Raw genomic sequence first — 22,854 nt, 5'->3', positions numbered from 1 at the left:
ACGAGCTTTCGCAGCCAAAAATACTCTGCATCGTTTCATTATTTTCTCTCTCTGCTTTCCTGACGAAAATCCTGAAAATCCGTAAAATATTTTGACAAATCCGATATCAAATTGACAAGGATTCATTTCCTTTAATCTCTGTGGGTTACATGAGAGGTGTTTCATTTTGACACTCCATTGTAGGAATGTGTGTTTTCCCTCTATTTGACAAAGGCCATTTTCTGCCATGCCAGGGCTATGCCCGGCTTGTTGCTGGTACAGTAGTAGGAGTGGCTACTGCCTGGCTCTGACTGGTTGTTCTATAGTGCCACTAACACTCAGGGCTCCAGTGCTCCTTGTCACTTTGAATCTATGTTTTTATGTTTCCTTTATGTAAGGGCTTGAGGAAGCAAAGGCTAGGAGGCCACTATTCTCTCCTAATAATACCACTTATAATATAACGCTCACTCATCATGCCTCCGCAAGTACTCATAGCTATCATTTTATTTTCTGAAATTAGGATAAGTGCCTTGTCATCTTTTAGAGGTATTGTTTTGATTCAGAGTGAAAGAGGAGGGTACTGCTAATGGGGGTGAGGTGGTGGCATCCAAACTGAATAGTTCAAAGAATGTTTGAAAAATAATGTTTTAAAGGGATAGATAGTTCGGCAAAATTACATATTTCGGTATTTGTTTCTTTACCTTGAAAGCAGTATATGGACAAGGAGTGACTACAATTCACACTTTGTTTCGCTAAACACCCCACTACTATTAGCATTTTCAGGCCAAAAGATTATAGCTAATGCCCTTTGAGCATGTTTTAAATGTCGTACCCATGACTGCTTTCAAGGTAAGGAAACAAAAATCTAAATATGTAATTTTGCTGAACTATCCCTTTAACCCTTTATACTTATGGGAATTGGCATATATGGGTAGGGCTCAATTGAAACTTTTCTTACAGAAGAAATATGAAAAGCAAGTGCATAACCGTATTAGCAATTGAAAGGGAACAGTTTGGAGATTATAGGAACATTATTAGACAATAGGTCAGGACACAACAGTTCACCTAATACTCTGGATACATTCAGCAACATGATACAAATATTTCTAGAAAACCTGGGGTAAGTGCAACATAAGACAGAATAATTACAAGGGTTTGAGAAAGAAAACTAATGGGCCCTCGAAGTGGCCACACATCTCTCCAAAGTGTGCACAGTTCCTAAGTAATTTCAATGCACTTTTATGACTCAAAGAAGAGTCTTCAACTATAAGGTGTTTTCATGAGCTCTCCTAGCAAGCACACTTATAGTTGTTTTGTTTGGAACACAACCCTGCATCCCCACCATAACACAATTACTGAAGTTTACACAATCCCCAAAAACGGTCCATTATAAATCGCAATCAGGCTCAGATGGGCATAATTTGACCGTTTGACTATTGCCAACATGATTAGCTAAGTATAATAAATAAATATGGCATTACAGTGTTAGGCTTTCACAATGCAATACAGGGAAACAGATCATTATTTTGGTGTGCATGGAAAGGAGACATGAGTGCATTCAGGTGCGTGTTTCTACTGAAAATTTTCTTCACAATAGACAAACCTAGGATAATTCTATTCAGAATAACCCAGGGTGACTTTACATCAAACAAAGTGATCATAAATGTTGACACTGTATATGACTACTTCCGGTCCGGAGCGAGCAGTCGCATTTCGCTTCGCTCCACAGGTAATATTACACTTCTTTACATTACAACGGTTTGGTTTGTTTGATCTGAACAATTTTTTCTTAGCTATCAAAGATAATTGTGTAGTTTAGAGTAATTAGAGTAATTATCGAGGCCAGCTATTTTTTCGTCCTCCTAACGTAGTCAACACTGCTGCCTGCTAGCTAGTCAACACCGCTAGCTAGCCAACCGCTACCGACTAGCAGCGCTGTAATTACTAATACATTACAATGGAACGATTTGACTAGTGCAGTGTTAGCTAGCTAGCTACATAGCTGTCTTTGTCATAGCTTGATAATTGTGTAGTTTAGTAATAGCTAGGTTAGCTAGCCAGCTATTTCCGTCCCCCGCGACGCCATTGTTCCATACCCAGCCAACTATTACCGACGAGCAGCATTGTAGAAACTAAATACGTTACAAAGGAACGTCTTGATTAGTGTTGTTATGTTAGCTAGCTACAAAGTTGCTTTTGTATAATAGCCAACCTCTACCGACTAGCAGCACTGTAGAAACTATTACATTACAACGGAACGATTTGACTAGTGCAGTGTTAGCTAGCTAGCAACATAGCTGTCTTTGTCATAGCTTGATAATTGTGTAGTTTAGTAATTATCGAGGCTAGCTAGGTTAGCTAGGTTAGCTAGCCAGCTATTTCCGTCCCCCGCGACGCCATTGTTCCATACCCAGCCATCTATTACCGACGAGCAGCATTGTAGAAACTAAATACATTACAAAGGAACGTCTTGATTAGTGTTATGTTATGTTAGCTAGCTACAAAGTTGCTTTTGTATAATAGCCAACCTCTACCGACTAGCAGCACTGTAGAAACTATTACATTACAACGTAACGACTTAATTAGTGTAGTGTTGTGTTAGTTAGCTAGCATTTTCGTCACTTCAGTCAATAAGATTTTCGCAACGTAAGCTTAACTTTCTGAACATTCGAGACGCGTAGTCCACTTGTCATTCCAATCTCCTTTGCATTAGCATAGCCTCTTCTGTAGCTTGTCAACTATGTGTCTGGCTATCCCTGTTCTCTCCCCTCTGCACAGGCCATACAAACGCTTCACACCGCGTGGCCGCTGCCACTCTAACCTGGTGGTCCCAGCGCGCACGACCCACGTGGAGTTCCAGGTCTCCGGCAGCCTCTGGAACTGCCGGTCTGCGGCCAACAAGGCTGAGTTCATCTCAGCCTATGCTACCCTCCAGTCCCTAGACTTCCTGGCGCTGACGGAAACATGGATTACCACAGATAACACTGCTACTCCTACTGCTCTCTCCTCGTCTGCCTACGTGTTCTCGCATACCCCTAGAGCATCGAGCCAGCGGGGTGGTGGCACTGGAATCCTCATCTCTCCCAAGTGGAAATTCTCTCTTTCTCCCCTGACCCATCTGTCTATCTCCTCATTTGAATTCCATGCTGTCACAGTTACCAGCCCTTTCAAGCTTAACATCCTTATCATTTATCGCCCTCCAGGTTCCCTTGGAGAGTTCATCAATGAGCTTGATGCCTTGATAAGTTCCTTCCCTGAGGATGGCTCACCTCTCACAGTTCTGGGTGACTTTAACCTCCCCACGTCTACCTTTGACTCATTCCTCTCTGCCTCCTTCTTTCCACTCCTCTCCTCCTTTGACCTCACCCTCTCACCTTCCCCCCCTACTCACAAGGCAGGCAATACGCTTGACCTCATCTTTACTAGATGCTGTTCTTCCACTAATCTCATTGCAACTCCCCTCCAAGATTCCGACCACTACCTTGTATCCTTTTCCCTCTCGCTCTCATCCAACACTTCTCACTCTGCCCCTACTCGGATGTTATTGCGCCGTCCCAACCTTCGCTCTCTCTCTCCCGCTACTCTCTCCTCTTCCATCCTATCATCTCTTCCCTCTGCTCAAACCTTCTCCAACCTATCTCCTGATTCTGCCTCCTCAACCCTCCTCTCCTCCCTCTCTGCATCCTTCGATTTTCTCTGTCCCCTATCCTCCAGGCCGGCTCGGTCCTCCACTCCTGCGCCGTGGCTCGACGACTCACTGCGAGCTCACAGAACAGGGCTCCGGGCAGCCGAGCGGAAATGGAGGAAAACTCGCCTCCCTGCGGACCTGGCATCCTTTCACGCCCTCCTCTCTACATTTTCCTCTTCTGTCTCTGCTGCTAAAGCCACTTTGTACCACTCTAAATTCCAAGCATCTGCCTCTAACCCTAGGAAGCTCTTTGCTACCTTCTCCTCCCTCCTGAATCCTCCTCCCCCTCCCCCCCTCCTCTCTCTCTGCGGATGACTTCGTCAACCATTTTGAAAAGAAGGCTGATGACATCCGATCCTCGTTTGCTAAGCCAAACGACACCGCTGGTCCTGCTCACACTGCCCTACCCTGTGCTTTGACCTCTTTCTCCCCTCTCTCTCCAGATGAAATCTCGCGCCTCGTGACGGCCGGCCGCCCAACAACCTGCCCACTTGACCCTATCCCCTCCTCTCTTCTCCAGACCATTTCCAGAGACCTTCTCCCCTACCTCACCTCGCTCATCAACTCATCCTTGACCGCTGGCTACGTCCCTTCCGTCTTCAAGAGAGCGAGAGTCGCACCCCTTCTGAAAAAACCTACACTCGATCCCTCCGATATCAACAACTACAGACCAGTATCCCTTCTTTCTTTTCTCTCCAAAACTCTTGAACGTGCCGTCCTTGGCCAGCTCTCCTGCTATCTCTCTCAGAATGACCTTCTTGATCCTAATCAGTCAGGTTTCAAGACTGGGCATTCAACTGAGACTGCTCTTCTCTGTGTCACGGAGGCTCTCCGCACTGCTAAAGCTAACTCTCTCTCCTCTGCTCTCATCCTTCTAGACCTATCTGCTGCCTTTGATACCGTGAACCATCAGATCCTCCTCTCCACCCTCTCCGAGCTGGGCATCTCCGGCGCGGCCCACGCTTGGATTGCGTCCTACCTGACAGGTCGCTCCTGTCACCAAGTCACTTGGCTCGGTCATATCCTCACATGGTCTCTCCTATCATTGCTACGCAGACGACACACAATTAATCTTCTCCTTTCCCCCTTCTGATAACCAGGTGGCGAATCGCATCTCTGCATGTCTGGCAGACATATCAGTGTGGATGACGGCTCACCACCTCAAGCTGAACCTCGGCAAGACGGAGCTGCTCCTCCTCCCAGGGAAGGACTGCCCGTTCCATGATCTCGCCATCACGGTTGACAACTCCCTTGTGTCCTCCTCCCAGAGTGCTAAGAACCTTGGCGTGACCCTGGACAACACCCTGTCGTTCTCCACTAACATCAAGGCGGTGACCCGATCCTGTAGGTTCATGCTCTACAACATTCGCAGAGTACGACCCTGCCTCACACAGGAAGCGGCGCAGGTCCTAGTCCAGGCACTTGTCATCTCCCGTCTGGATTACTGCAACTCGCTGTTGGCTGGGCTCCCTGCCTGTGCCATTAAACCCCTACAACTCATCCAGAACGCCGCAGCCCGTCTGGTGTTCAACCTTCCCAAGTTCTCTCACGTCACCCCGCTCCTCCGCTCTCTCCACTGGCTTCCAGTTGAAGCTCGCATCCGCTACAAGTCCATGCTGCTTGCCTACGGAGCTGTGAGGGGAACGGCACCTCCGTACCTTCAGGCTCTGATCAGGCCCTACACCCAAACAAGGGCACTGCGTTCATCCACCTCTGGCCTGCTCGCCTCCCTACCTCTGAAGAAGCGCAGCTCCCGCTCAGCCCAGTCAAAACTGTTCGCTGCTCTGGCACCCCAATGGTGGAACAAGCTCCCTCACGACGCCAGGACAGCGGAGTCAATCACCACCTTCCGGAGACACCTGAAACACCACCTCTTTAAGGAATACCTGGGATAGGATAAAGTAATCCTTCTACCCCCCCCCCCCGAAAGATTTAGATGCACTATTGTAAAGTGGTTGTTCCACTGAATATCTTAAGGTGATTTGTAAGTCGCTCTGGATAAGAGCGTCTGCTAAATGACTTAAATGTAAATGTAAATGACATGAGTGGAAATGTGAAGTGCACATTTGGACTCCTGGGTGTTCTCCTCATTGTCTCATCTTTCAAAATACATAGTCCTCTTAACAACGGCCTTTCCCTCAATCAGACAACAAAAAATGTGTTAAAGTTGCCTAACTAGCAAGAGGGATAGGGGCAACTGCTTGTTGCGCGAGGTGCTCATGTTCAGAACAGCTGTCAGTCAAAAAATCTGTTGATAAGCAAATGCTTGCTAAGGTTACGGTTAGTACGCAAGTCCTAAAGCCCTGGGCAGAGAAAATTATAAAAGATGACTCTTGGAATTCTCATCCAAATGACTCTCATTTGAACGATTTAGTGTCTTGTTTGAACGACTTAGTCTTTTTCCCTATGTCGTTCAAATGACTTAATTGTTCTTTTGTCTACTTAGGCATCATTGTTTATGCAGAGCTAGCTGTGTTTGTCAAACAGTTGCTGCAGCCATTCATTAACTGATTAAATCCATTGATATGATAAACTCTCCTTCCAGACTCACATTAAGCATCTCCAATCCAAAATTAAATCTAGAATTGGCTTCCTATTTCGCAACAAAGCATCCTTCACTCATGCTGCCAAACATACCCTCGTAAAACTGACCATCCTACCGATCCTCGACTTCAGCGATGTCATTTACAAAATAGCCTCCAAAACTCTACTCAACAAATTGGATGCAGTCTATCACAATCCCATCCGTTTTGTCACAAAAGCCCCATATACTACAGTGAGGGGAAAAAAGTATTTGATCCCCTGCTGATTTTGTACGTTTGCCCACTGACAAAAAAATGATCAGTCTATAATTTAAATGGTAGGTTTATTTGAACAGTGAGAGACAGAATAACAACAAAAAAATCCAGAAAAACGCATGTCAAAAATGTTATAAAATTATTTGCATTTTAATGAGGAAAATAAGTATTTGACCCCTCTGCAAAACATGACTTAATACTTGGTGGCAAAACCCTTGTTGGCAATCACAGAAGTCAGACATTTCTTGTAGTTGGCCACCAGCTTTGCATACATCTCAGGAAGGATTTTGTCCCACTCCTCTTTGCAGATCTTCTCCAAGTCATTAAGGTTTCGAGGCTGACGTTTGGCAACTCGAACCTTCAGCTCCCTCCACAGAGTTTCTATGGGATTAAGGTCTGGAGACTGGCTAGGCCACTCCAGGACCTTAATGTGCTTCTTCTTGAGCCACTCCTTTGTTGCCTTGGCCGTGTATTTTGGGTCATTGTCATGCTGGAATACCCATCCACGACCCATTTTCAATGCCATGGCTGAGGGAAGGAAGTTCTCACCCAAGATTTGACGGTACATGGCCCCGTCCATCGTCCCTTTGATGAGGTGAAGTTGTCATGTCCCCTTAGCAGAAAAACACCCCCTTGGGGTCATAGGCAGCTGTCCTCCTCCTCCAAACACGGCGAGTTGAGTTGATGCCAAAGAGCTCCATTTTGGTCTCATATAACCACAACACTTTCACCCAGTTGTCCTCTGAATCATTCAGATGTTCATTGGCAAACTTCAGACGGGCATGTATATGTGCTTTCTTGAGCAGGGGGACCTTGCGGGTGCTGCAGGATTTCAGTCCTTCACGGCGTAGTGTGATACCAATTGTTTTCTTGGTGACTATGGTCCCAGCTGCCTTGAGATCATTGACAAGATCCTCCCGTGTAGTTTTGGGCTGATTCCTCACCATTCTCATGATCATTGCAACTCCACGAGGTGATATCTTGCATGGAGCCCCAGGCCAAGGGAGATTGACAGTTCTTTTGTGTTACTTCCATTTGCGAATAATCGCATTGTCACCTTCTCACCAAGCTGCTTGGCGATGGTCTTGGAACCCATTCCAGCCTTGTGTAGGTCTCCAATCTTGTCCCTGACATCCTTGGAGAGCTCTTTGGTCTTGGCCATGGTGGAGAGTTTGGAATCTGATTGATTGATTGCTTCTGTGGACAGGTGTCTTTTATACAGGTAACAAACTGAGTTTAGGAGCACTCACTTTAAGACTGTGCTCCTAATCTCAGCTCGTTACCTGTATTAAAGACACCTGGGAGCCAGAAATCTTTCTTATTGAGAGGGGGTCAAATACTTTTTTTTATTTTTTACATGCGTTTTCCTGGATTTTGTTGTTGTTATTCTGTCTCTCACTGTTCAAATAAACCTACCATTAAAATTATAGACTGATCATCGGATGGGGCCACAGTGTCTTCTGATCCTGTCTCAGCCTCCAGTATTTATGCTGCAGTAGTTTATGTGCCGGGGGGCTAGGGTCAGTCTGTTCCATCTGGAGTATTCTCTTGTCTTTTCCGGTGTCCTGTGTGAATTTAAATATGCTCTCTCTCATTCTCTCTTTCTTTCTCTCTTTCTTTCTTTCTCTCGGAGGACCTGAGCCCTAGGACCATGCCTCGGGACTACCTGGCATGATGACTCCTTGCTGTCCCCAGTCCACCTGGCCATGCTGCTGCTCCAGTTTCAACTGTTCTGCCTGCGGCTACGGAACCCTGACCTGTTCACCGGACGTGCTTGTTGCACCATCGACAACTACAATGATTATTATTATTTGACCATGCTGGTCATTTATGAATATTTTAACATCTTGACCATGTTCTGTTATAATATCCACCCGGCACAGCCAGAAGAGGACTGGCCACCCCTCATAGCCTGGTTCCTCTCTAGGTTTCTTCCTAGGTTTTTGGCCTTTCTAGGGAGTTTTTCCTAGGGAGTTTTTCCTAGCCACCGTGCTTCTTTCACATGCATTGCTTGCTGTTTGGGGTTTTAGACTGGGTTTCTGTACAGCACTTTGAGATTTCAGCTGATATACGAAGGGCTATAACAAATACATTTGATTTGATTTGATTTGATTTCTTTGTCAGTGGACAATCGTACAAAATCAGCAGAGGATCAAATACTTTTTTCCCTCATTGTACCCACCACTGCGATCTGTACGCTCTCGTTGGCTGGCCCTCGCTTCATACTCGTCGGCAAACCCACTGGCTCCAGGTCATCAACAAGTCTTTGCTTGGTAAAGCCCGCCTTATCTCAGCTCACTGGTCACCATAGCAGCACCCACCCGTAGCACGCGCTCCAGCAGGTATATCTCACTGGTCACCCCCAAAGCCAATTCCTCCTTTGGTCGCCTTTCCTTCCAGTTCTCTGCTGCCAATAACTGGAACGAACTGCAAATATCACTGAAGCTGGAGACTCATTTCTCCCTCACTAGCTTTAAGCACCAGCTGTCAGAATAGCTCACAGATCACTGCACCTATACATATCCCATCTGTAAATAGCCCATCGACCTACCTCATCCCCTTACTGTATTTATTTATCTTTCTCCTTTGCACCCCATTATCTCTACTTGCACATTCATCTTCTGCACATCAATCACTCCAGTGTTTAATTGGTTTATTGTAATTACTTCGCCTCCATGGCCTATTTATTGCCTTACCCCCCTTATCCTTCCTCATTTGCACACACTGTATATAGGCTTTTTCTACTGTATTATTGACTGTATGTTTGTTTATTCCATGTGTAACTCTGTGTTGTTGTATGTGTCGAACTGCTGTGCTTTATCTTGGCCAGGGCGCAGTTGTAAATGATAACTTATTCTCAACTAGCCTACCTGGTTAAATAAAGGTGAAATAAATAAAATGAATACTCATTAACATGTGTCAGTAATAAAGCCTCTCTTGAAAAAGCCAAACCTTGACCCAGAAAATAGAAAAAATTATCAGCCTATATCGAATCTCCCATTCCAATGAAAACATTTTGAAAAAGCTGTTGCGCAGCAACTCACTGCCTTCCTGAAGACAAACAATGTATTCGAAACGCTTCAGTCTGGTTTTAGACCCCATCATAGCACTGAGACTGCACTTGTGAAGGTGGTAAATTACCTTTTAATGGCGTCAGACCGAGGCTCTGCATCTGTCCTCGTGCTCCTAGATCTTAGTGCTGCTTTTGATACCATTGATCACCACATTCTTTTGGAGAGATTGGAAACACAAATTGGTCTACATGGACAAGTTCTGGCCTGGTTTAGATCTTATCTGTCGGAAAGATATCAGTTTGCCTCTGTGGATGGTTTGTCCACTGACAAATCAACTGTACATTTCGGTGTTCCTCAAGGTTCCGTTTTAGGACCACTATTGTTTTCACTATATATTTTACCTCTTGGGGATGTCATTCGAAAACATAATGTTAACTTTCACTGCTATGCGGATGACACACAGCTGTACATTTCAATGAAACATGGTGAAGCCCCAAAATTGCCCTCGCTGGAAGCCTGTGATTCAGACATGAGGAAGTGGAAGGCTGCAAATGTTCTACTTTTAAACTCGGACAAAACAGAGATGCTTGTTCTAGGTCCCAAGAAACGAAGAGATCTTCTGTTGAATCTCACAATTAATCTTGATGGTTGTACAGTCGTCTCAAATAAAACTGTGTACGACCTCGGCGTTACTCTGGACCCTGATCTCTCTTTTGACGAACAAGGACAGCTTTTTTCCATCTACGTAACATTGCAAAAATCAGTCATTTTCTGTCCAAAAATGATGCAGAAAAATGAATCAATGCTTTTGTCACTTCTAGGTTAGATTACTGCAATGCTCTACTTTCCGGCTACCCGGATAAAGCACTAAATAAACTTCAGTTAGTGCTAAATACGACTGCTAGAATCTTGACTAGAACCCCAAAATTTGATCATATTACTCCAGTGCTAGCCTCTCTACACTGGCTTCCTGTTAAGGCAAGGGCTGATTTCAAGCTTTTTCTGCTAACCTACAAAGCATTACATGGGCTTGCTACTACCTATCTACCTACATACCTACACGTATGCTAAGGTCACAAGACGAAGGCCTCCTAATTGTCCCTAGAATTTCTAAGCAAACAGCTGGAGGCAGGGCTTTCTCCTATAGAGCTCCATTTTTATGGAATGGTCTGCCTAACCATGTGAGGGACGCAGACTCGGTCTCAACCTTTAAGTCTTTATTGAAGACTCATCTCTTCAGCAGGTCCTATGATTGAGTGTAGTCTGGCCCAGGAGTGTGAAGGTAAACGTAAAGGCACTGCAGCAACGAACCGCCCTTGCTGTCTCTGCCTGGCCGGTTCCCCTCTCTCCACTGGGATTCTCTGCCTCTAACCCTATTACAGGGGCTGAGTCACTGGCTTACTGGTACTCTTCCATGCCGTCCCTAGGAGGGGTGCGTCACTTGAGTGGGTTGAGTCACTAACGTGGTCTTCCTGTCTGGGTTGGCGCCCCCCTTGGGTTGTGCCGTGGCGGAGATCTTTGTGGGCTATATTCGGCCTTGTCTCAGGATGTTACGTTGGTGGTTGAAGATATCCCTCTAGTGGTGTGGGGGCTGTGCTTTGGCAAAGTGGGTGGGGTTATATCCTGCCTGTTTGGCCCTGTCCAGGGGTATCATCGGATGGGGCCAGTGTCTCCTGACCCCTCCTGTCTCAGCCTCCAGTATTTATGCTGCAGTAGTTTATGTGTTGGGGGGCTAGGGTCAGTCTGTTATATCTGGAGTATTTCTCCTTTCTTATCTGGTGTCCTGTGTGAATTTAAGCTGTCTGGGATAGGGAGCAGTATTTTCACGGCCGGATAAAAAACGTACCCGATTTAATCTGGTTACTACTCTTGCCCAGAAACTAGAATATGCATATAATTTGTCGATTTGGATAGAAAACACTCTAAAGTCTATAAAACTGTTTGAATGGTGCCTGTGAGTATAACATAACTCAAATGGCAGGCAAAAACCTGAGAAGATTCCATGCAGGAAGTGGCCTACAATTTGTAGTCCTTCTGTTGCATCTCTATCAAAATTACAGCATCTGTGCTGTTACGTGACCCTTTCTAAGGCTTCCATTGGCTCTCTAAAGCCTTCAGAAAGCGGAATGACGCGTCTCCTGTCTCTGGGCAGATAACAGGAGCAGAGTTTGTAAGTGGTCTGCCTGGGGACAGTGAGACTGGAGATGCGCATTCACAAGACTCGCCATTTTTTTATTTTCCTCTTTGAATGAATACAACATTGTCCAGTTGGAATATTATCGCTATTTTACGAGAAAAATAGCATAAAAATTGATTTTAAACAGCGTTTGACATGCTTCTAAGTACGGTAATGGAAAATGTTGAATTTTTTTGTCACGAAATGCGCTCGCATTCGGATAGTGACCTGAACGCACGAACAAAACGGAGGTATTTGGATATAACTATGGATTATTTTTAACCAAAATAACATTTATTGTTGAAGTAGAAGTCCTGGGAGTGCATTCTGACGAAGAACAGCAAAGGTAATCCAATTTTTCTAATAGTAATTCTGAGTTTAGGTTGCCCCGACGTTGGCGGGTGTCTGAATAGCTAGCCTGTGATGGCTGAGCTATGTACTCAGAATATTGCAAAATGTGCTTTCGCCGAAAAGCTATTTTAAAATCTGACATAGCATTTGCATAAAGGAGTTCTGCATCTATAATTCTTTAACCTGTTGAGGGTAGGGGGCAGTATTTGCACGGCCGGATAAAAAACGTACCCGATTTAATCTGGTTATTACTACTGCCCAGAAACTAGAATATGCATATAATTATTGGCTTTGGATAGAAAACACCCTAAAGTTTCTAAAACTGTTTGAATGGTGTCTGTGAGTATAACAGAACTCATATGGCAGGCAAAAACCTGAGAAGATTCTGTACAGGAAGTGCCCTCTCTGACCATTCCTTGACTCTCTTTATTGAAAACTTAGGATCTCTGCTGTAACGTGACACTTCCTACGGCTCCCATAGGCTCTCAGAACCCGGGAAAAAGCTGAATGATGTCTTTGCAGCCCCTGGCTGAAAAACATTAGCGCCTTTGGTAAGTGGTCTATCAGAGTACAATGAGACTGAGGCGCGTGCACGAGGCGACCCCATGTTTTGATTTTCTCTGTCTTTGAACTAAAACACGGTTTCCCGGTCGGAATATTATCACTTTTTTACGAGAAAAATGGCATAAAAATTGATTTTAAACAGCGGTTGACATGCTTCGAAGTATGGTAATGGAATATTTAGAATTTTTTTGTCACGAAACGCGTCGGGCGCGTCACCCTTCTTTACACTTCGGATAGTGTCTTGAACGCACGAACAAAACAGAGGATATTTGAACATAACTATGGATTATTTTGCTGTTCTTCGTCAGAATGCACTCCCAGGACTTCTACTTCAATAACAAATGTTGGTTTGGTTCCAAATAATCCATAGTTATATCCAAATAGCGGCGTTTTGTTGTGCGTTCAAGACACTATCCGAAGGGTAACGAAGGGTGACGCGAGTCGTTGTTTTCGTTCAAAGACTGAAAATGTAAACATGGAGTTGTCTCGTGCACGCGTGCGCCAGTCTCATTGTTCTCAGATCGACCACTTACCAAATGCGCTACTGTTTTTCAGCCATGGCCTGCAAAGTCATCATTCAACGTTCTGGGGCCTTCTGAGAGCCTATGGGAGCATTAGAAAATGTCACGTTACAGCAGAGATCCCCTGTTTTGGATAGAGATGATCAAGAAGGCCAAGAAATGGTCAGAGAGGGCGCTTCCTGTTTGGAATCTTCTCAGGTTTTGGCCTGCCAAATGCGTTCTGTCATACTCACAGACACCATTCAAACAGTTTTAGAAACTGTGGAGTGTTTTCTATCCAAAGCTAATAATTATATGCATATTCTAGTTTCTGGGCAGGAGTAATAATAAGATTAAATCAGGTACGTTTTTTTATCCGGACGTGAAAATACTGCCCCCTATCCATAACAAGTTAGAAGATTCAGATTAGTGTCCCACTCTTTGAAAGCGGCAGCTTTAGCCTTTAGCTCAGTGCGGATGTTGCCTGTAATCCATGGCTTCTGTTTGGGATATGTACTTGATGAAGCTGGTGACTGAGTAGGTATGCTCCTCAATGCCGTTGGATGAATCCCGGAACATATTCCAGTCTGTGCTAGCAAAACAGCATCCACGTCATCCTACCACTTCCATATTGAGTGAGTCACTGGTACTTCCTGCTTTAGTTTTTGCTTGTAAGCAGGAATCAGGAGGATAGAATTATGGTCAGATTTGCCAAATGGAGCGAGAGCTTTGTATGCGTCTCTGTGTGTGGAGTAAAGGTGTTCTAGAGTTTTTTTTCCTCTGGTTGCACATATGATATGCTGGTAGAAGTTAGGTAAAATGGATTTAAGTTTACCTGCATTAAATTCCCCAGCCACTAGGAGCGCCACCTCTGCATGAGCATTTTCTTTTTCGCTTATGGCCTTATACAGCTCGTTGAGTGCGGTTATAGTGCCAGGATCGGTTTGTGGTGGTAAATAGACGGCTGCGAAAAATATAGATGAAAACTCTCTTGGTAGATAGTGTGGTCTACAACTTATCATGAGGTGCTCTACCTCTTTTCTGTCCTGTCGATGCACGGAAAACCCAGCTAACTGTATATTATCTGTGTCGCCGTTCAGCCACGACTCGGTGAAACATAAGATATTACAGTTTTTAATGTCCCGTTAGTAGGATAGTCTCGAACAGAGATCATCCAGTTTATTCTCAAGTGATTGCACGTTGGCCAATAGAAAGGATGGTAGTTTTTAAAAGTGTCATATTCTTCCCGTGGGTGTATATGAACAGATTTGAACAAGGTTTCATGTTGCTAAAATGCAGTCAGTTCCACTTTAAATGCAATAATGTTTCACACATAAGTTATTTTCAAAAAGATGTCTAACAGCAAGCGCCCTACAATACATAACACTGTTCCTCTCAGCAGATGATGATCATTTGAAACTTAACTTCTTGTTGAAAGTTATTCTTAAAAGGGAGAAGGTAACAAATTAGCAACAACATCCTCTTTGATAACATCAGCTGCAGCCGCTGCAAACTAGCCAACAGCAAAAGTTAGCTAACTAGACCATAGAAAAACTACTGCTCGCTATTGCACATTGACCTGTCGGCCTTCAAGAAGGCAGAAGTTAACATACTTTTTGTAAAAACAGGCCCACCCATTAAGTCAAAATGTGATTAGTTGATTCCACTGTCACTCCAAAATGTTGCCCTAATACGGTTGAATGGCAGATGCCTTTATCTAGCTTTTGATGGCCTAGCCAATGGCTGACTTGGCTAGATTTATCTCCCCAGAGACAAAAGAAAGAAAAAAAAATTATCTTCGGTTAACCCTTTGTTTTCCAACAAAAATTGAAGAGATAGAATCAGAACATGATTGAAAATAATAATATCATTATCGTTATTATTATATTATTGTAATTATTATTTTATAATTCCTTTGCTCTTTTCTGAAGGAGTAGAATGCCCATTGTTCCCCACTGTGTTTGGGTTAGTAATCATTTGTAGAGTGGCTCTGTTTTCCCTCAACATGCATTTTTTCACTATTTTGAATGTCTAAAGAATCCAAATGTTCTTCTGAATTATGAACACAAAAATACTCTTATTATGTTGGTGATTTCAACAACATTATCCCAGAAACAATAGACCCTCTCCAATTTGCATACTGCCCCAACAAATCCACAGATGATGCAATCTCTATTGCACTCAACACTGCCCTTTCCCACCTGGACAAAAGGAACACCTACACTACCGGTCAAAAGTTTGAGAAGACATACTCATTCAAGGGTTTTTTCTTTATTTTTACTATTTTCTACATTGTATAATAATAGTGAAGACATCAAAACTATGAAATAAACCATTTGGAATCATGTAGTAACCAAAGAAATGTTAAACAAATCTAAATATATTTCATATTTGAGATTCTTCAAATAGCCACCCTTTTCCTTGATGACAGCTTTGCACACTCTTGGCAAAAATAAAGAAAAGCCCTTGAATGAGTAGGTGTTCTATAACTTTTCACCGGTAGTGTATGTGAGAATGCTATTCATTGTCTACAGCTCAGCATTCAACACCATACTGCCCTCAAAGCTCATCACTAAGCTAAGGACCCTAGGACTGAACACCACCCTCTGCAACTGGATCCTGGACTTCCTGACGGGCCGCCCCCAGTTGGTAAGGGTAGGCAACAACACATCCGCCGCGCAGATCCTCAACACGGGGGCCCCTCAGGGGTGCGTGCTCAGTCCCCTCCTGTAATCCTTGTTCACACATGACTGCAAGGCCAGGCACAGTGTCCACATTACCAACAAACTATCATGGTCCAAACACATCAAGACAGTCGTGAAGAGGGCACGATAATACCTTTTCCCCCTCAGGAGACTGAAAAAATTTGGCATGGGTCCTCAGATTCTCAAAAAGTTCTACATTTGCACCATTGAGAGCATTCTGACTGGTTGCATCACTGCCTGGTATGGCAACTGCTTGGCCTCTGACCGCAAGGCACTACAGAGGGTAGTGTGTACGGCCCAGTACATCACTGCCAAGCTTCCTGCTATCCAGAACCTCGATACCAGGCACTGAGAGAGGAAGGCCCTAAAAATTGTCAAAGACTCCAGCCACCCTAGTCATAGACTGTTCTCTCTGCTACCGCACGGCAAGCGGTACCGGAGCGCCAAGTCTAGGTCCAGAAGGCTTCTTAACAGCTTCTACTCCCAAGCCATAAGACTACTAACCAGCTAATCAAAGGGCTACCCAGACCCCTCTTTTACGCTGCTGCTACTCTCTATTTATTATCTATGCATAGTCACTTTAACTCTACATACATGTACATATTACCTTGACTAACCGATGCCCCCACACATTGACTCTGTACCGGTACCCCCTGTATTTAGCCTCGCTATTGTTATTTTACTGCTGCTGTTTTATTATTTGTTACTTTTATTTTCAATTTTTTGCTTATATATTTTTTACTTAAACTTCTTAAAGCATTGTTGGTTAAGGGCTTGTAAGTAAGCATTTCACTGAAAGGTCTACATCTGTTGTATTCAGCGAATGTGACAAATACAATTTGATTTGACAAAATTACAATCATGGTCTTGAATTGAACTCACATTTTACTGATCTCGTTCTTGACTCTGTCTTGGAACCCTTGTCCCTCTCTCGGTCTCGGTCTTGACTCGGTCTCATTTTCAGAAATGGTCAGTGTTTTCGGGTTATGCAGTGTGTTTCACAAGAGATGTAGCTGTGTGTCTGCCAGAGATGTGACATCATTGTTATGCATTATCTTTCGGTTATGACTTGGTGTAATTGTGTTTCTACAGTATCTAGTGTGTGTGTGTGTGTGTGTGTGTGTGTGTGTGTGTGTGTGTGTGTGTGTGTGTGTGTGTGTGTGTGTGTGTGTGTGTGTGTGTGTGTGCCTGTGTGCGTGTGCGTGTGGAGTATACAATATACTGTCAGAGTAGGTGTGTGGATGAGAGGCCAGTTGAATAGTGCAAACTCTGGTGTTGTCATCAATAGTTAATGGTGAATTGAAAAGCCAAACACTGTGTCACAGCCAGCCAGTGGGCTCACAATTACAGCATGCGGTTTCAGCTTCTTGGATCGGGTTTGCATGCAATTAGTCCTCTACATGTGATAGGATTATCACCACCTTGGGTCACCAGGAACAACTGCCCCATGTCACCCAATACAGAGCCGTGCCAGAGGTGGGGACCAGAGTTGAGGCTGGGGATGAGGGTGATGGTCTGGAGGAAGGTGCATTGTATTTACTTAATATAAAAGGTGATAGTGGGAAATGTGTGATTGAGGGATGAAGGTGAGTGAATTTCCCCCATCATGTAGGCTACATTTCTCTTTTGGCAGTAGAAACAACTTTCAAACCTAAATATTATGTTGAGATGAATTTGTTTAACATATAGAATATTATCTGTTGAGACTTTTATAAGACCACGCTTTGGTTAGGCTCAACATTTGCACCTGATACTTCTGAATACCCATTATTCCAACGCCTCTTGCAAAGATTATGATTGCAACCTGTTAAAGACAATACTTATTCTACGGTTGTGATGGATTGCTTTGTAAGACATACTCCATACCAGAAGTCCAGTCCAAAAAGAAGCAGGGTCCTAACAAGATTAAACACCATGTTTGCAATGGTATCTCACTATAAAACAGATAAAAGTTGATCTTAATCATTTGAAAACCTACTGCAAACTCTCATAGCAGGGCCGGCCCTAGGCATAAGCGACCGCTTAGGGCCTCGTGGCTGCTAGAGTGCTCCCAACAAAAACATATATATATATATATATATATATATATATATATATATATATATATATATTTAAAAATTTCGCTTAGGGTCCCCAAAAGGCTATGGCCTGTTCTATACCAATGCAACTATTTAGACATATTCTGTAAACTAATTTTAAATGTGTCTGTTTGCTTTAGTAAAGCCTATGCTAATAATAATAATAATAACCCAATAGACTGAAGCAAATGGGATTGTTCGTCAACTAAACATAGCATGAAACGTGATGGACTAAATGTCATCTTCAGCAAGGTCATAAAGGCTAGTTTGAATGAATCCCTTCTCGAACTTGCAAAGCCATGGCACATAGCCTACGCATAGCCTAGTCTATTTTGGTGTTTGCTTTGATTAATGCAACACATTCAAATGCAAGACGTCACTGCTATAACAAATCTTACCTATGGTCGTGATCACCGTGATTGCAAAGTAAAAAGATCCAGCGAATTTCCACTGTACCCCGGCTTTGTGAGGCTTCAGCTCCAACACCACCCTCTCCAGCTCATCGAAGTTGAATTGAGAGAGATTGTAGGTGTTCATAAGCTCTTGTTTTCGGTCGTACACTTTCTTCTTCTGGGTTTTCTCCTTCTTAGATTCCAAGGCATCGAAGACAGCAGCACCGACTAACAGGTAGGTGAACGTGCAAATGATGAGCGACAGGGTCCTCACGTTTTGTCTCTTCATGGTCAGGGTGAGTAGACGGGCTCCAAAAGTTTGAACGCGAATCTTGAGGATGGGGAGCTCGGCTGGTTCATGGCTAGGCTGTCTCTATAGACAGGGACAGTGGCGCTATGAAAGCTCTCTGATTACCTTATTTGCCGAAGCGCCCATTTATTCTCGGAGCTGTTCGTTTCAGCACCACCCACTCCTATTGCGAACCCCCCTCACACTGCGTGCCTTCTGAGTGTGCGTGCTCAGAGTCTGTGCGTATGTCTGCAGAGAGCGGGAGGTAGGCAACTGTAGACGGAAAGTTTTTGATTATATCACCATTTGACAAAATAGTGCTGTTTTTTTTACATTGCATTATAGGAAAAACATCCCACTGCCCACCACAACGTAATTTCAACGTGGAAAGGTGATATTTGGTTGATACGTTGTTCAGTGAGTGGGTTGGCAGGTAGCCTAGTGGTTAGAGCGTTAGACTACTAACCACAACGTAATTTCAACGTGGAAAGGTGATATTTGGTTGATACGTTGTTCAGTGAGCGGGTTGGCAGGTAGCCTAGTGGTTAGAGCGTTAGACTACTAACCACAACGTAATTTCAACGTGGAAAGGTGATATTTGGTTGATACGTTGTTCAGTGAGCGGGTTGGCAGGTAGCCTAGTGGTTAGAGCGTTAGACTACTAACCGAAAGGTTGCAAGATCAAATCCCCGAGCAGACAAGGTAAAAATCTGTCGTTTCGCCCTGAACAGGCAGTTAGCCCACTGTTCGTAGGCGTCATTGAAAATAAGAATTTGTTCTTAACTGACTTACCTAGTTAAATTAAGGAAAAAAATGAAATGTCAACCTTTATTAACCCACTAAAGAAAACATCCAGAAGTTTTTTGAATTGTGTTATCACTATGGTTTCAACCACCTAACAACACAAACAAATTCTAATGGAAAAACAATTTCAGATTTTTGGTGTAGTTGTCATCTATTGTAAATGTGTTATCACTGCAATTTCAACACAAAGTTCAAATTAAAATACAATGTCAGATATTTTGTACTTAAACTTATCACTGTGGTTCATCTATAATAGCACAACCAAATAACCGGGATTGCAGTTGAGATTACATTAAAAGTACATTGTGCAAGTGATCAATGCTCTTAAAAATTCTGCACAGTTTTTAACAGCAATTGTGAAGATTGCCACAGACCTGTGACCTTTGCAAGCTATCTTGAACATGATTACATAAGAAGACACTTACAGTTACAGTAGGCTAACCTCAAAATGTGGCCATGGATGTGTTAACCATTGGGTTGAATAACTATTGTTACATTCGTTTGTAAGAAAACCTTAACTTTAGGCTAGTTACTGTATTACAAAAACATTAATGAATTGTGTTTGGTTGACAACGCAACGCAATGAAATATAAAGTATTTATTTATTTATTTATTTGTATACATTTTGTAGGGGGTAGATCAGCTTTAATATTGCAGATAGATTGTAGCTTCAATCAATGTAATTGTCTGCATCACTTCCAATCCCCCATATATTACTGTACATAGGCGTACAGAGGTCCATTATCAGCAACCAACACTCCTGTGTTCCAATGGCACGTTGTGTTAGCTAATCCAAGTTTATCATTTCAAAAAGCTAATTGATCATTAGAAAACCCTTTTGCAATTATGTTAGCACAGCTGAAAACTGTTGTGCTGATTAAAGAAGTAATAAAACTGGCCTTCTTTAGACTAGTTGAGTATCTGGAATATCAGACCTTTCTTCTGAAACTCGTCAGTCTATTCTTGTTCTGAGAAATTAAGGCTATTCCTTGCAAGAAATTGCCAAGAAACTGAAGATCTCGTACAACGCTGTGTACTACTCCCTTCACAGAACAGCGCAAGTGGGATGCCTCGGTGCACAACTGAGCAAGAGGACAAGTACATTAGAGTGTCTAGTTTGAGAAACAGATGCCTCACAAGTCCTCAACTGGCAGCTTCATTAAATAGTACCCACAAAACACCAGTCTCAACGTCAACAGTGAAGAGGCGACTCCGGGATGCTGGCCTAGGCAGAGTTGCAAAGAAAAAGCCATATCTCAGACTGGCTAATAAAAAGAAAAGATTAAGATGGGCAAAAGAACACAGACACTGGACAAAGGAACTCTGCCTAGAAGGCCAGCATCCCGGAGTCGCCTCTGTATTTATAGCGCATTTAAAGTTTTATTTAGTCCTATTCTTAAACTCATATTTAGTTGAGATGGAGACATGAATCCAACTTAACAATGAATAATTTGTATAGTCAAACTGGAATTAAAGCCAAACTAAGTCAGTGGCACAGATTGAACTATCCAATCAGAATATATATCTCCTTCAAATGTTGATATTTGGTTGCGTTGACAACCAACCACAATTCAATATCCAGTTTGCTACAAATTAATCATTGATCGTCTCCATCATAACCAAACATCAAAGTTAAAGAATAGGACGGAATATAATCTAAACAAACTTTAAATACATTTAAATAAAGTTTGATTTGATTTAGTCCTATTATTTTTTGAGATGGAGACATGAATCCAACATATTAATGATACACTTGAAGATTACTTTTGAAATAAACCAAAGCTTGAAACCCTTGGACTATTTGTATTGTTTATTTCAGTTGAAAACTAGGTTTAATTGAAACATTAGCTGTTGATCAGTTTGCAAATGCTATATAGGCCTAAATAGTATCATTGATGATATAATGACTTATACAGTGCATTTGAAACGTATTCAGACCCTTTGACTTTAACCACATTTTGTTACAGTACGTTACAGTTTTATTCTAAAATGGATTAAATTGTTTTTTTTTCTCCTCATCAATCTACACACAATACCCCATAATGATAAAATATAAAAAACGGACATATCACATTTACATAAGTATTCAGAACCTTTACTCAGTACTTTGTTGAAGCATCTTTGAATCTTTTTGGATATGACGCTACAAAGAGGGCACACCTGTATTTGGGCAGTTTCTCCCATTCTTCTCTGTAGATCTTCTCAACACTGTCAGGTTGGATGGGGAGCATCACTACACAGCTATTTTCAGGTCTCTCCAGAGACATTCGATCGGGTTCAAGTCTGGGCTCTGACTGGGCCACTCAAGGACAGGTCCTGAGCGCTCTGGAGCAGGTTTTCATCAAAGATCTCTCTATACTTTGCTCTGTTCATCTTTCCCTCGATCCTGACTAGTCTCTCAGTCCCTGCTACTGAAAAACATCCCCACAGCATGATGCTGCCACCACCATGCTTCACCATAGGCATGGTGCCAGGTTCACTCCAGACGTGACGCTTGGCATTCAGGCCAAAGAGTTCAATCTTGGTTTCATCAGACCAGAGAATCTTGTTTCTCATCGTCTGAGAGTCCTTTGGGTGCCTTTTTGCAAACTGTCATGTTCCTTTTACTGAGGAGTGGTTTCCGTCTAGCCACTCTACTATAAAGGCCTGATTGGTGGAGTGCTGCATAGATGGTTGTCCTTCTGGAAGGTTCTCCCATCTCCACAGAGGAACTCTGGAGCTATGTCAGAGTGACCATCGGGTTCTTGGTCACCTGCCTGACCAAGACCCTTCTCCACCGATTGCTCAGTTTGGTCGGGAGGCCAGCTCTAGGAAGAGTATTGATGGTTCCAAACTTCTTCCATTTAAGAATGATGGAGGCCACTGTGATCTTCGGGACCTTCAGTGATGCAGACATTTTTTTGGTACCCTTCCCCAGATCTCGGAGCTCAGAGCTCTATGGACAATTCCTTCAACATCGTGGCTTGGTTTTTGCTCTGACATGCATTGTCAACTGTGGGACCTTTTATAGACAACTGTGTGCCTTTCTAAATCATGTTTAATCAATTGAATCCAATCAAGTTGTAGAAACATCTCAAGGATGATCAATGGAAACAGGATGCACCTGAGCTCAATTTCGCCGCATAGCAAAGGGTCTGAATACTTATAAATACATTTAATTTTTTTTCCAAAAATGTCTAAAAACAGTTTTCGCTTTGTCATTATGGGGTATTGTGAGAAATATTTGTGAGAAAAATAAATAATTTAATCAATTTTAGAATAAGGCTGTAATGTAACAAAATGTGAAAAAAGTCAAGGGGTCTGACTTTATTCAGTCAATAAAAAACAAGTGCCATTTGAAATCATTAATTGAAAACGTAATGAGCTGTGTTACCTGCTCGGCTCTGGCGTGGTCACAGCAGCGCTTTGCAGTGGCAAAAAATATGATGCGAGATTGCTGCTGCTTGTCCGCCTCCGAGAATGTTTCTTTGTGCTTGATAAGCATATGTTTTGTCTTGGAGCTAGTTGTGCTGTGAT

At 43.1% G+C, this 22,854-nt stretch overlaps 1 protein-coding gene across 1 annotated transcript in view; it reads right to left on the bottom strand.

Annotated features, from left to right (window-relative positions):
* The window catches only part of LOC115195934 (potassium channel subfamily K member 3), a 48,879-nt gene extending 30,256 nt beyond the window's left edge, over positions 1-18,623 (bottom strand). Inside the window, exon 1 of the mRNA XM_029756293.1 lies at positions 18,252-18,623. Coding sequence (XP_029612153.1) covers positions 18,252-18,534 — 283 coding nt within the window. The 5' untranslated portion in view covers positions 18,535-18,623. The remainder of the gene's footprint in view (positions 1-18,251) is intronic.
* Positions 18,624-22,854: the final 4,231 nt, after the last annotated feature.

This window comes from Salmo trutta, chromosome 1 (genome assembly GCF_901001165.1).
Source record: "Salmo trutta chromosome 1, fSalTru1.1, whole genome shotgun sequence".
Taxonomy (NCBI): Eukaryota; Metazoa; Chordata; class Actinopteri; order Salmoniformes; family Salmonidae; genus Salmo; species Salmo trutta.
The sequence above is the reverse complement of the archived record's forward strand: the minus strand, read 5'-3'. Positions and strand labels throughout refer to the sequence as shown.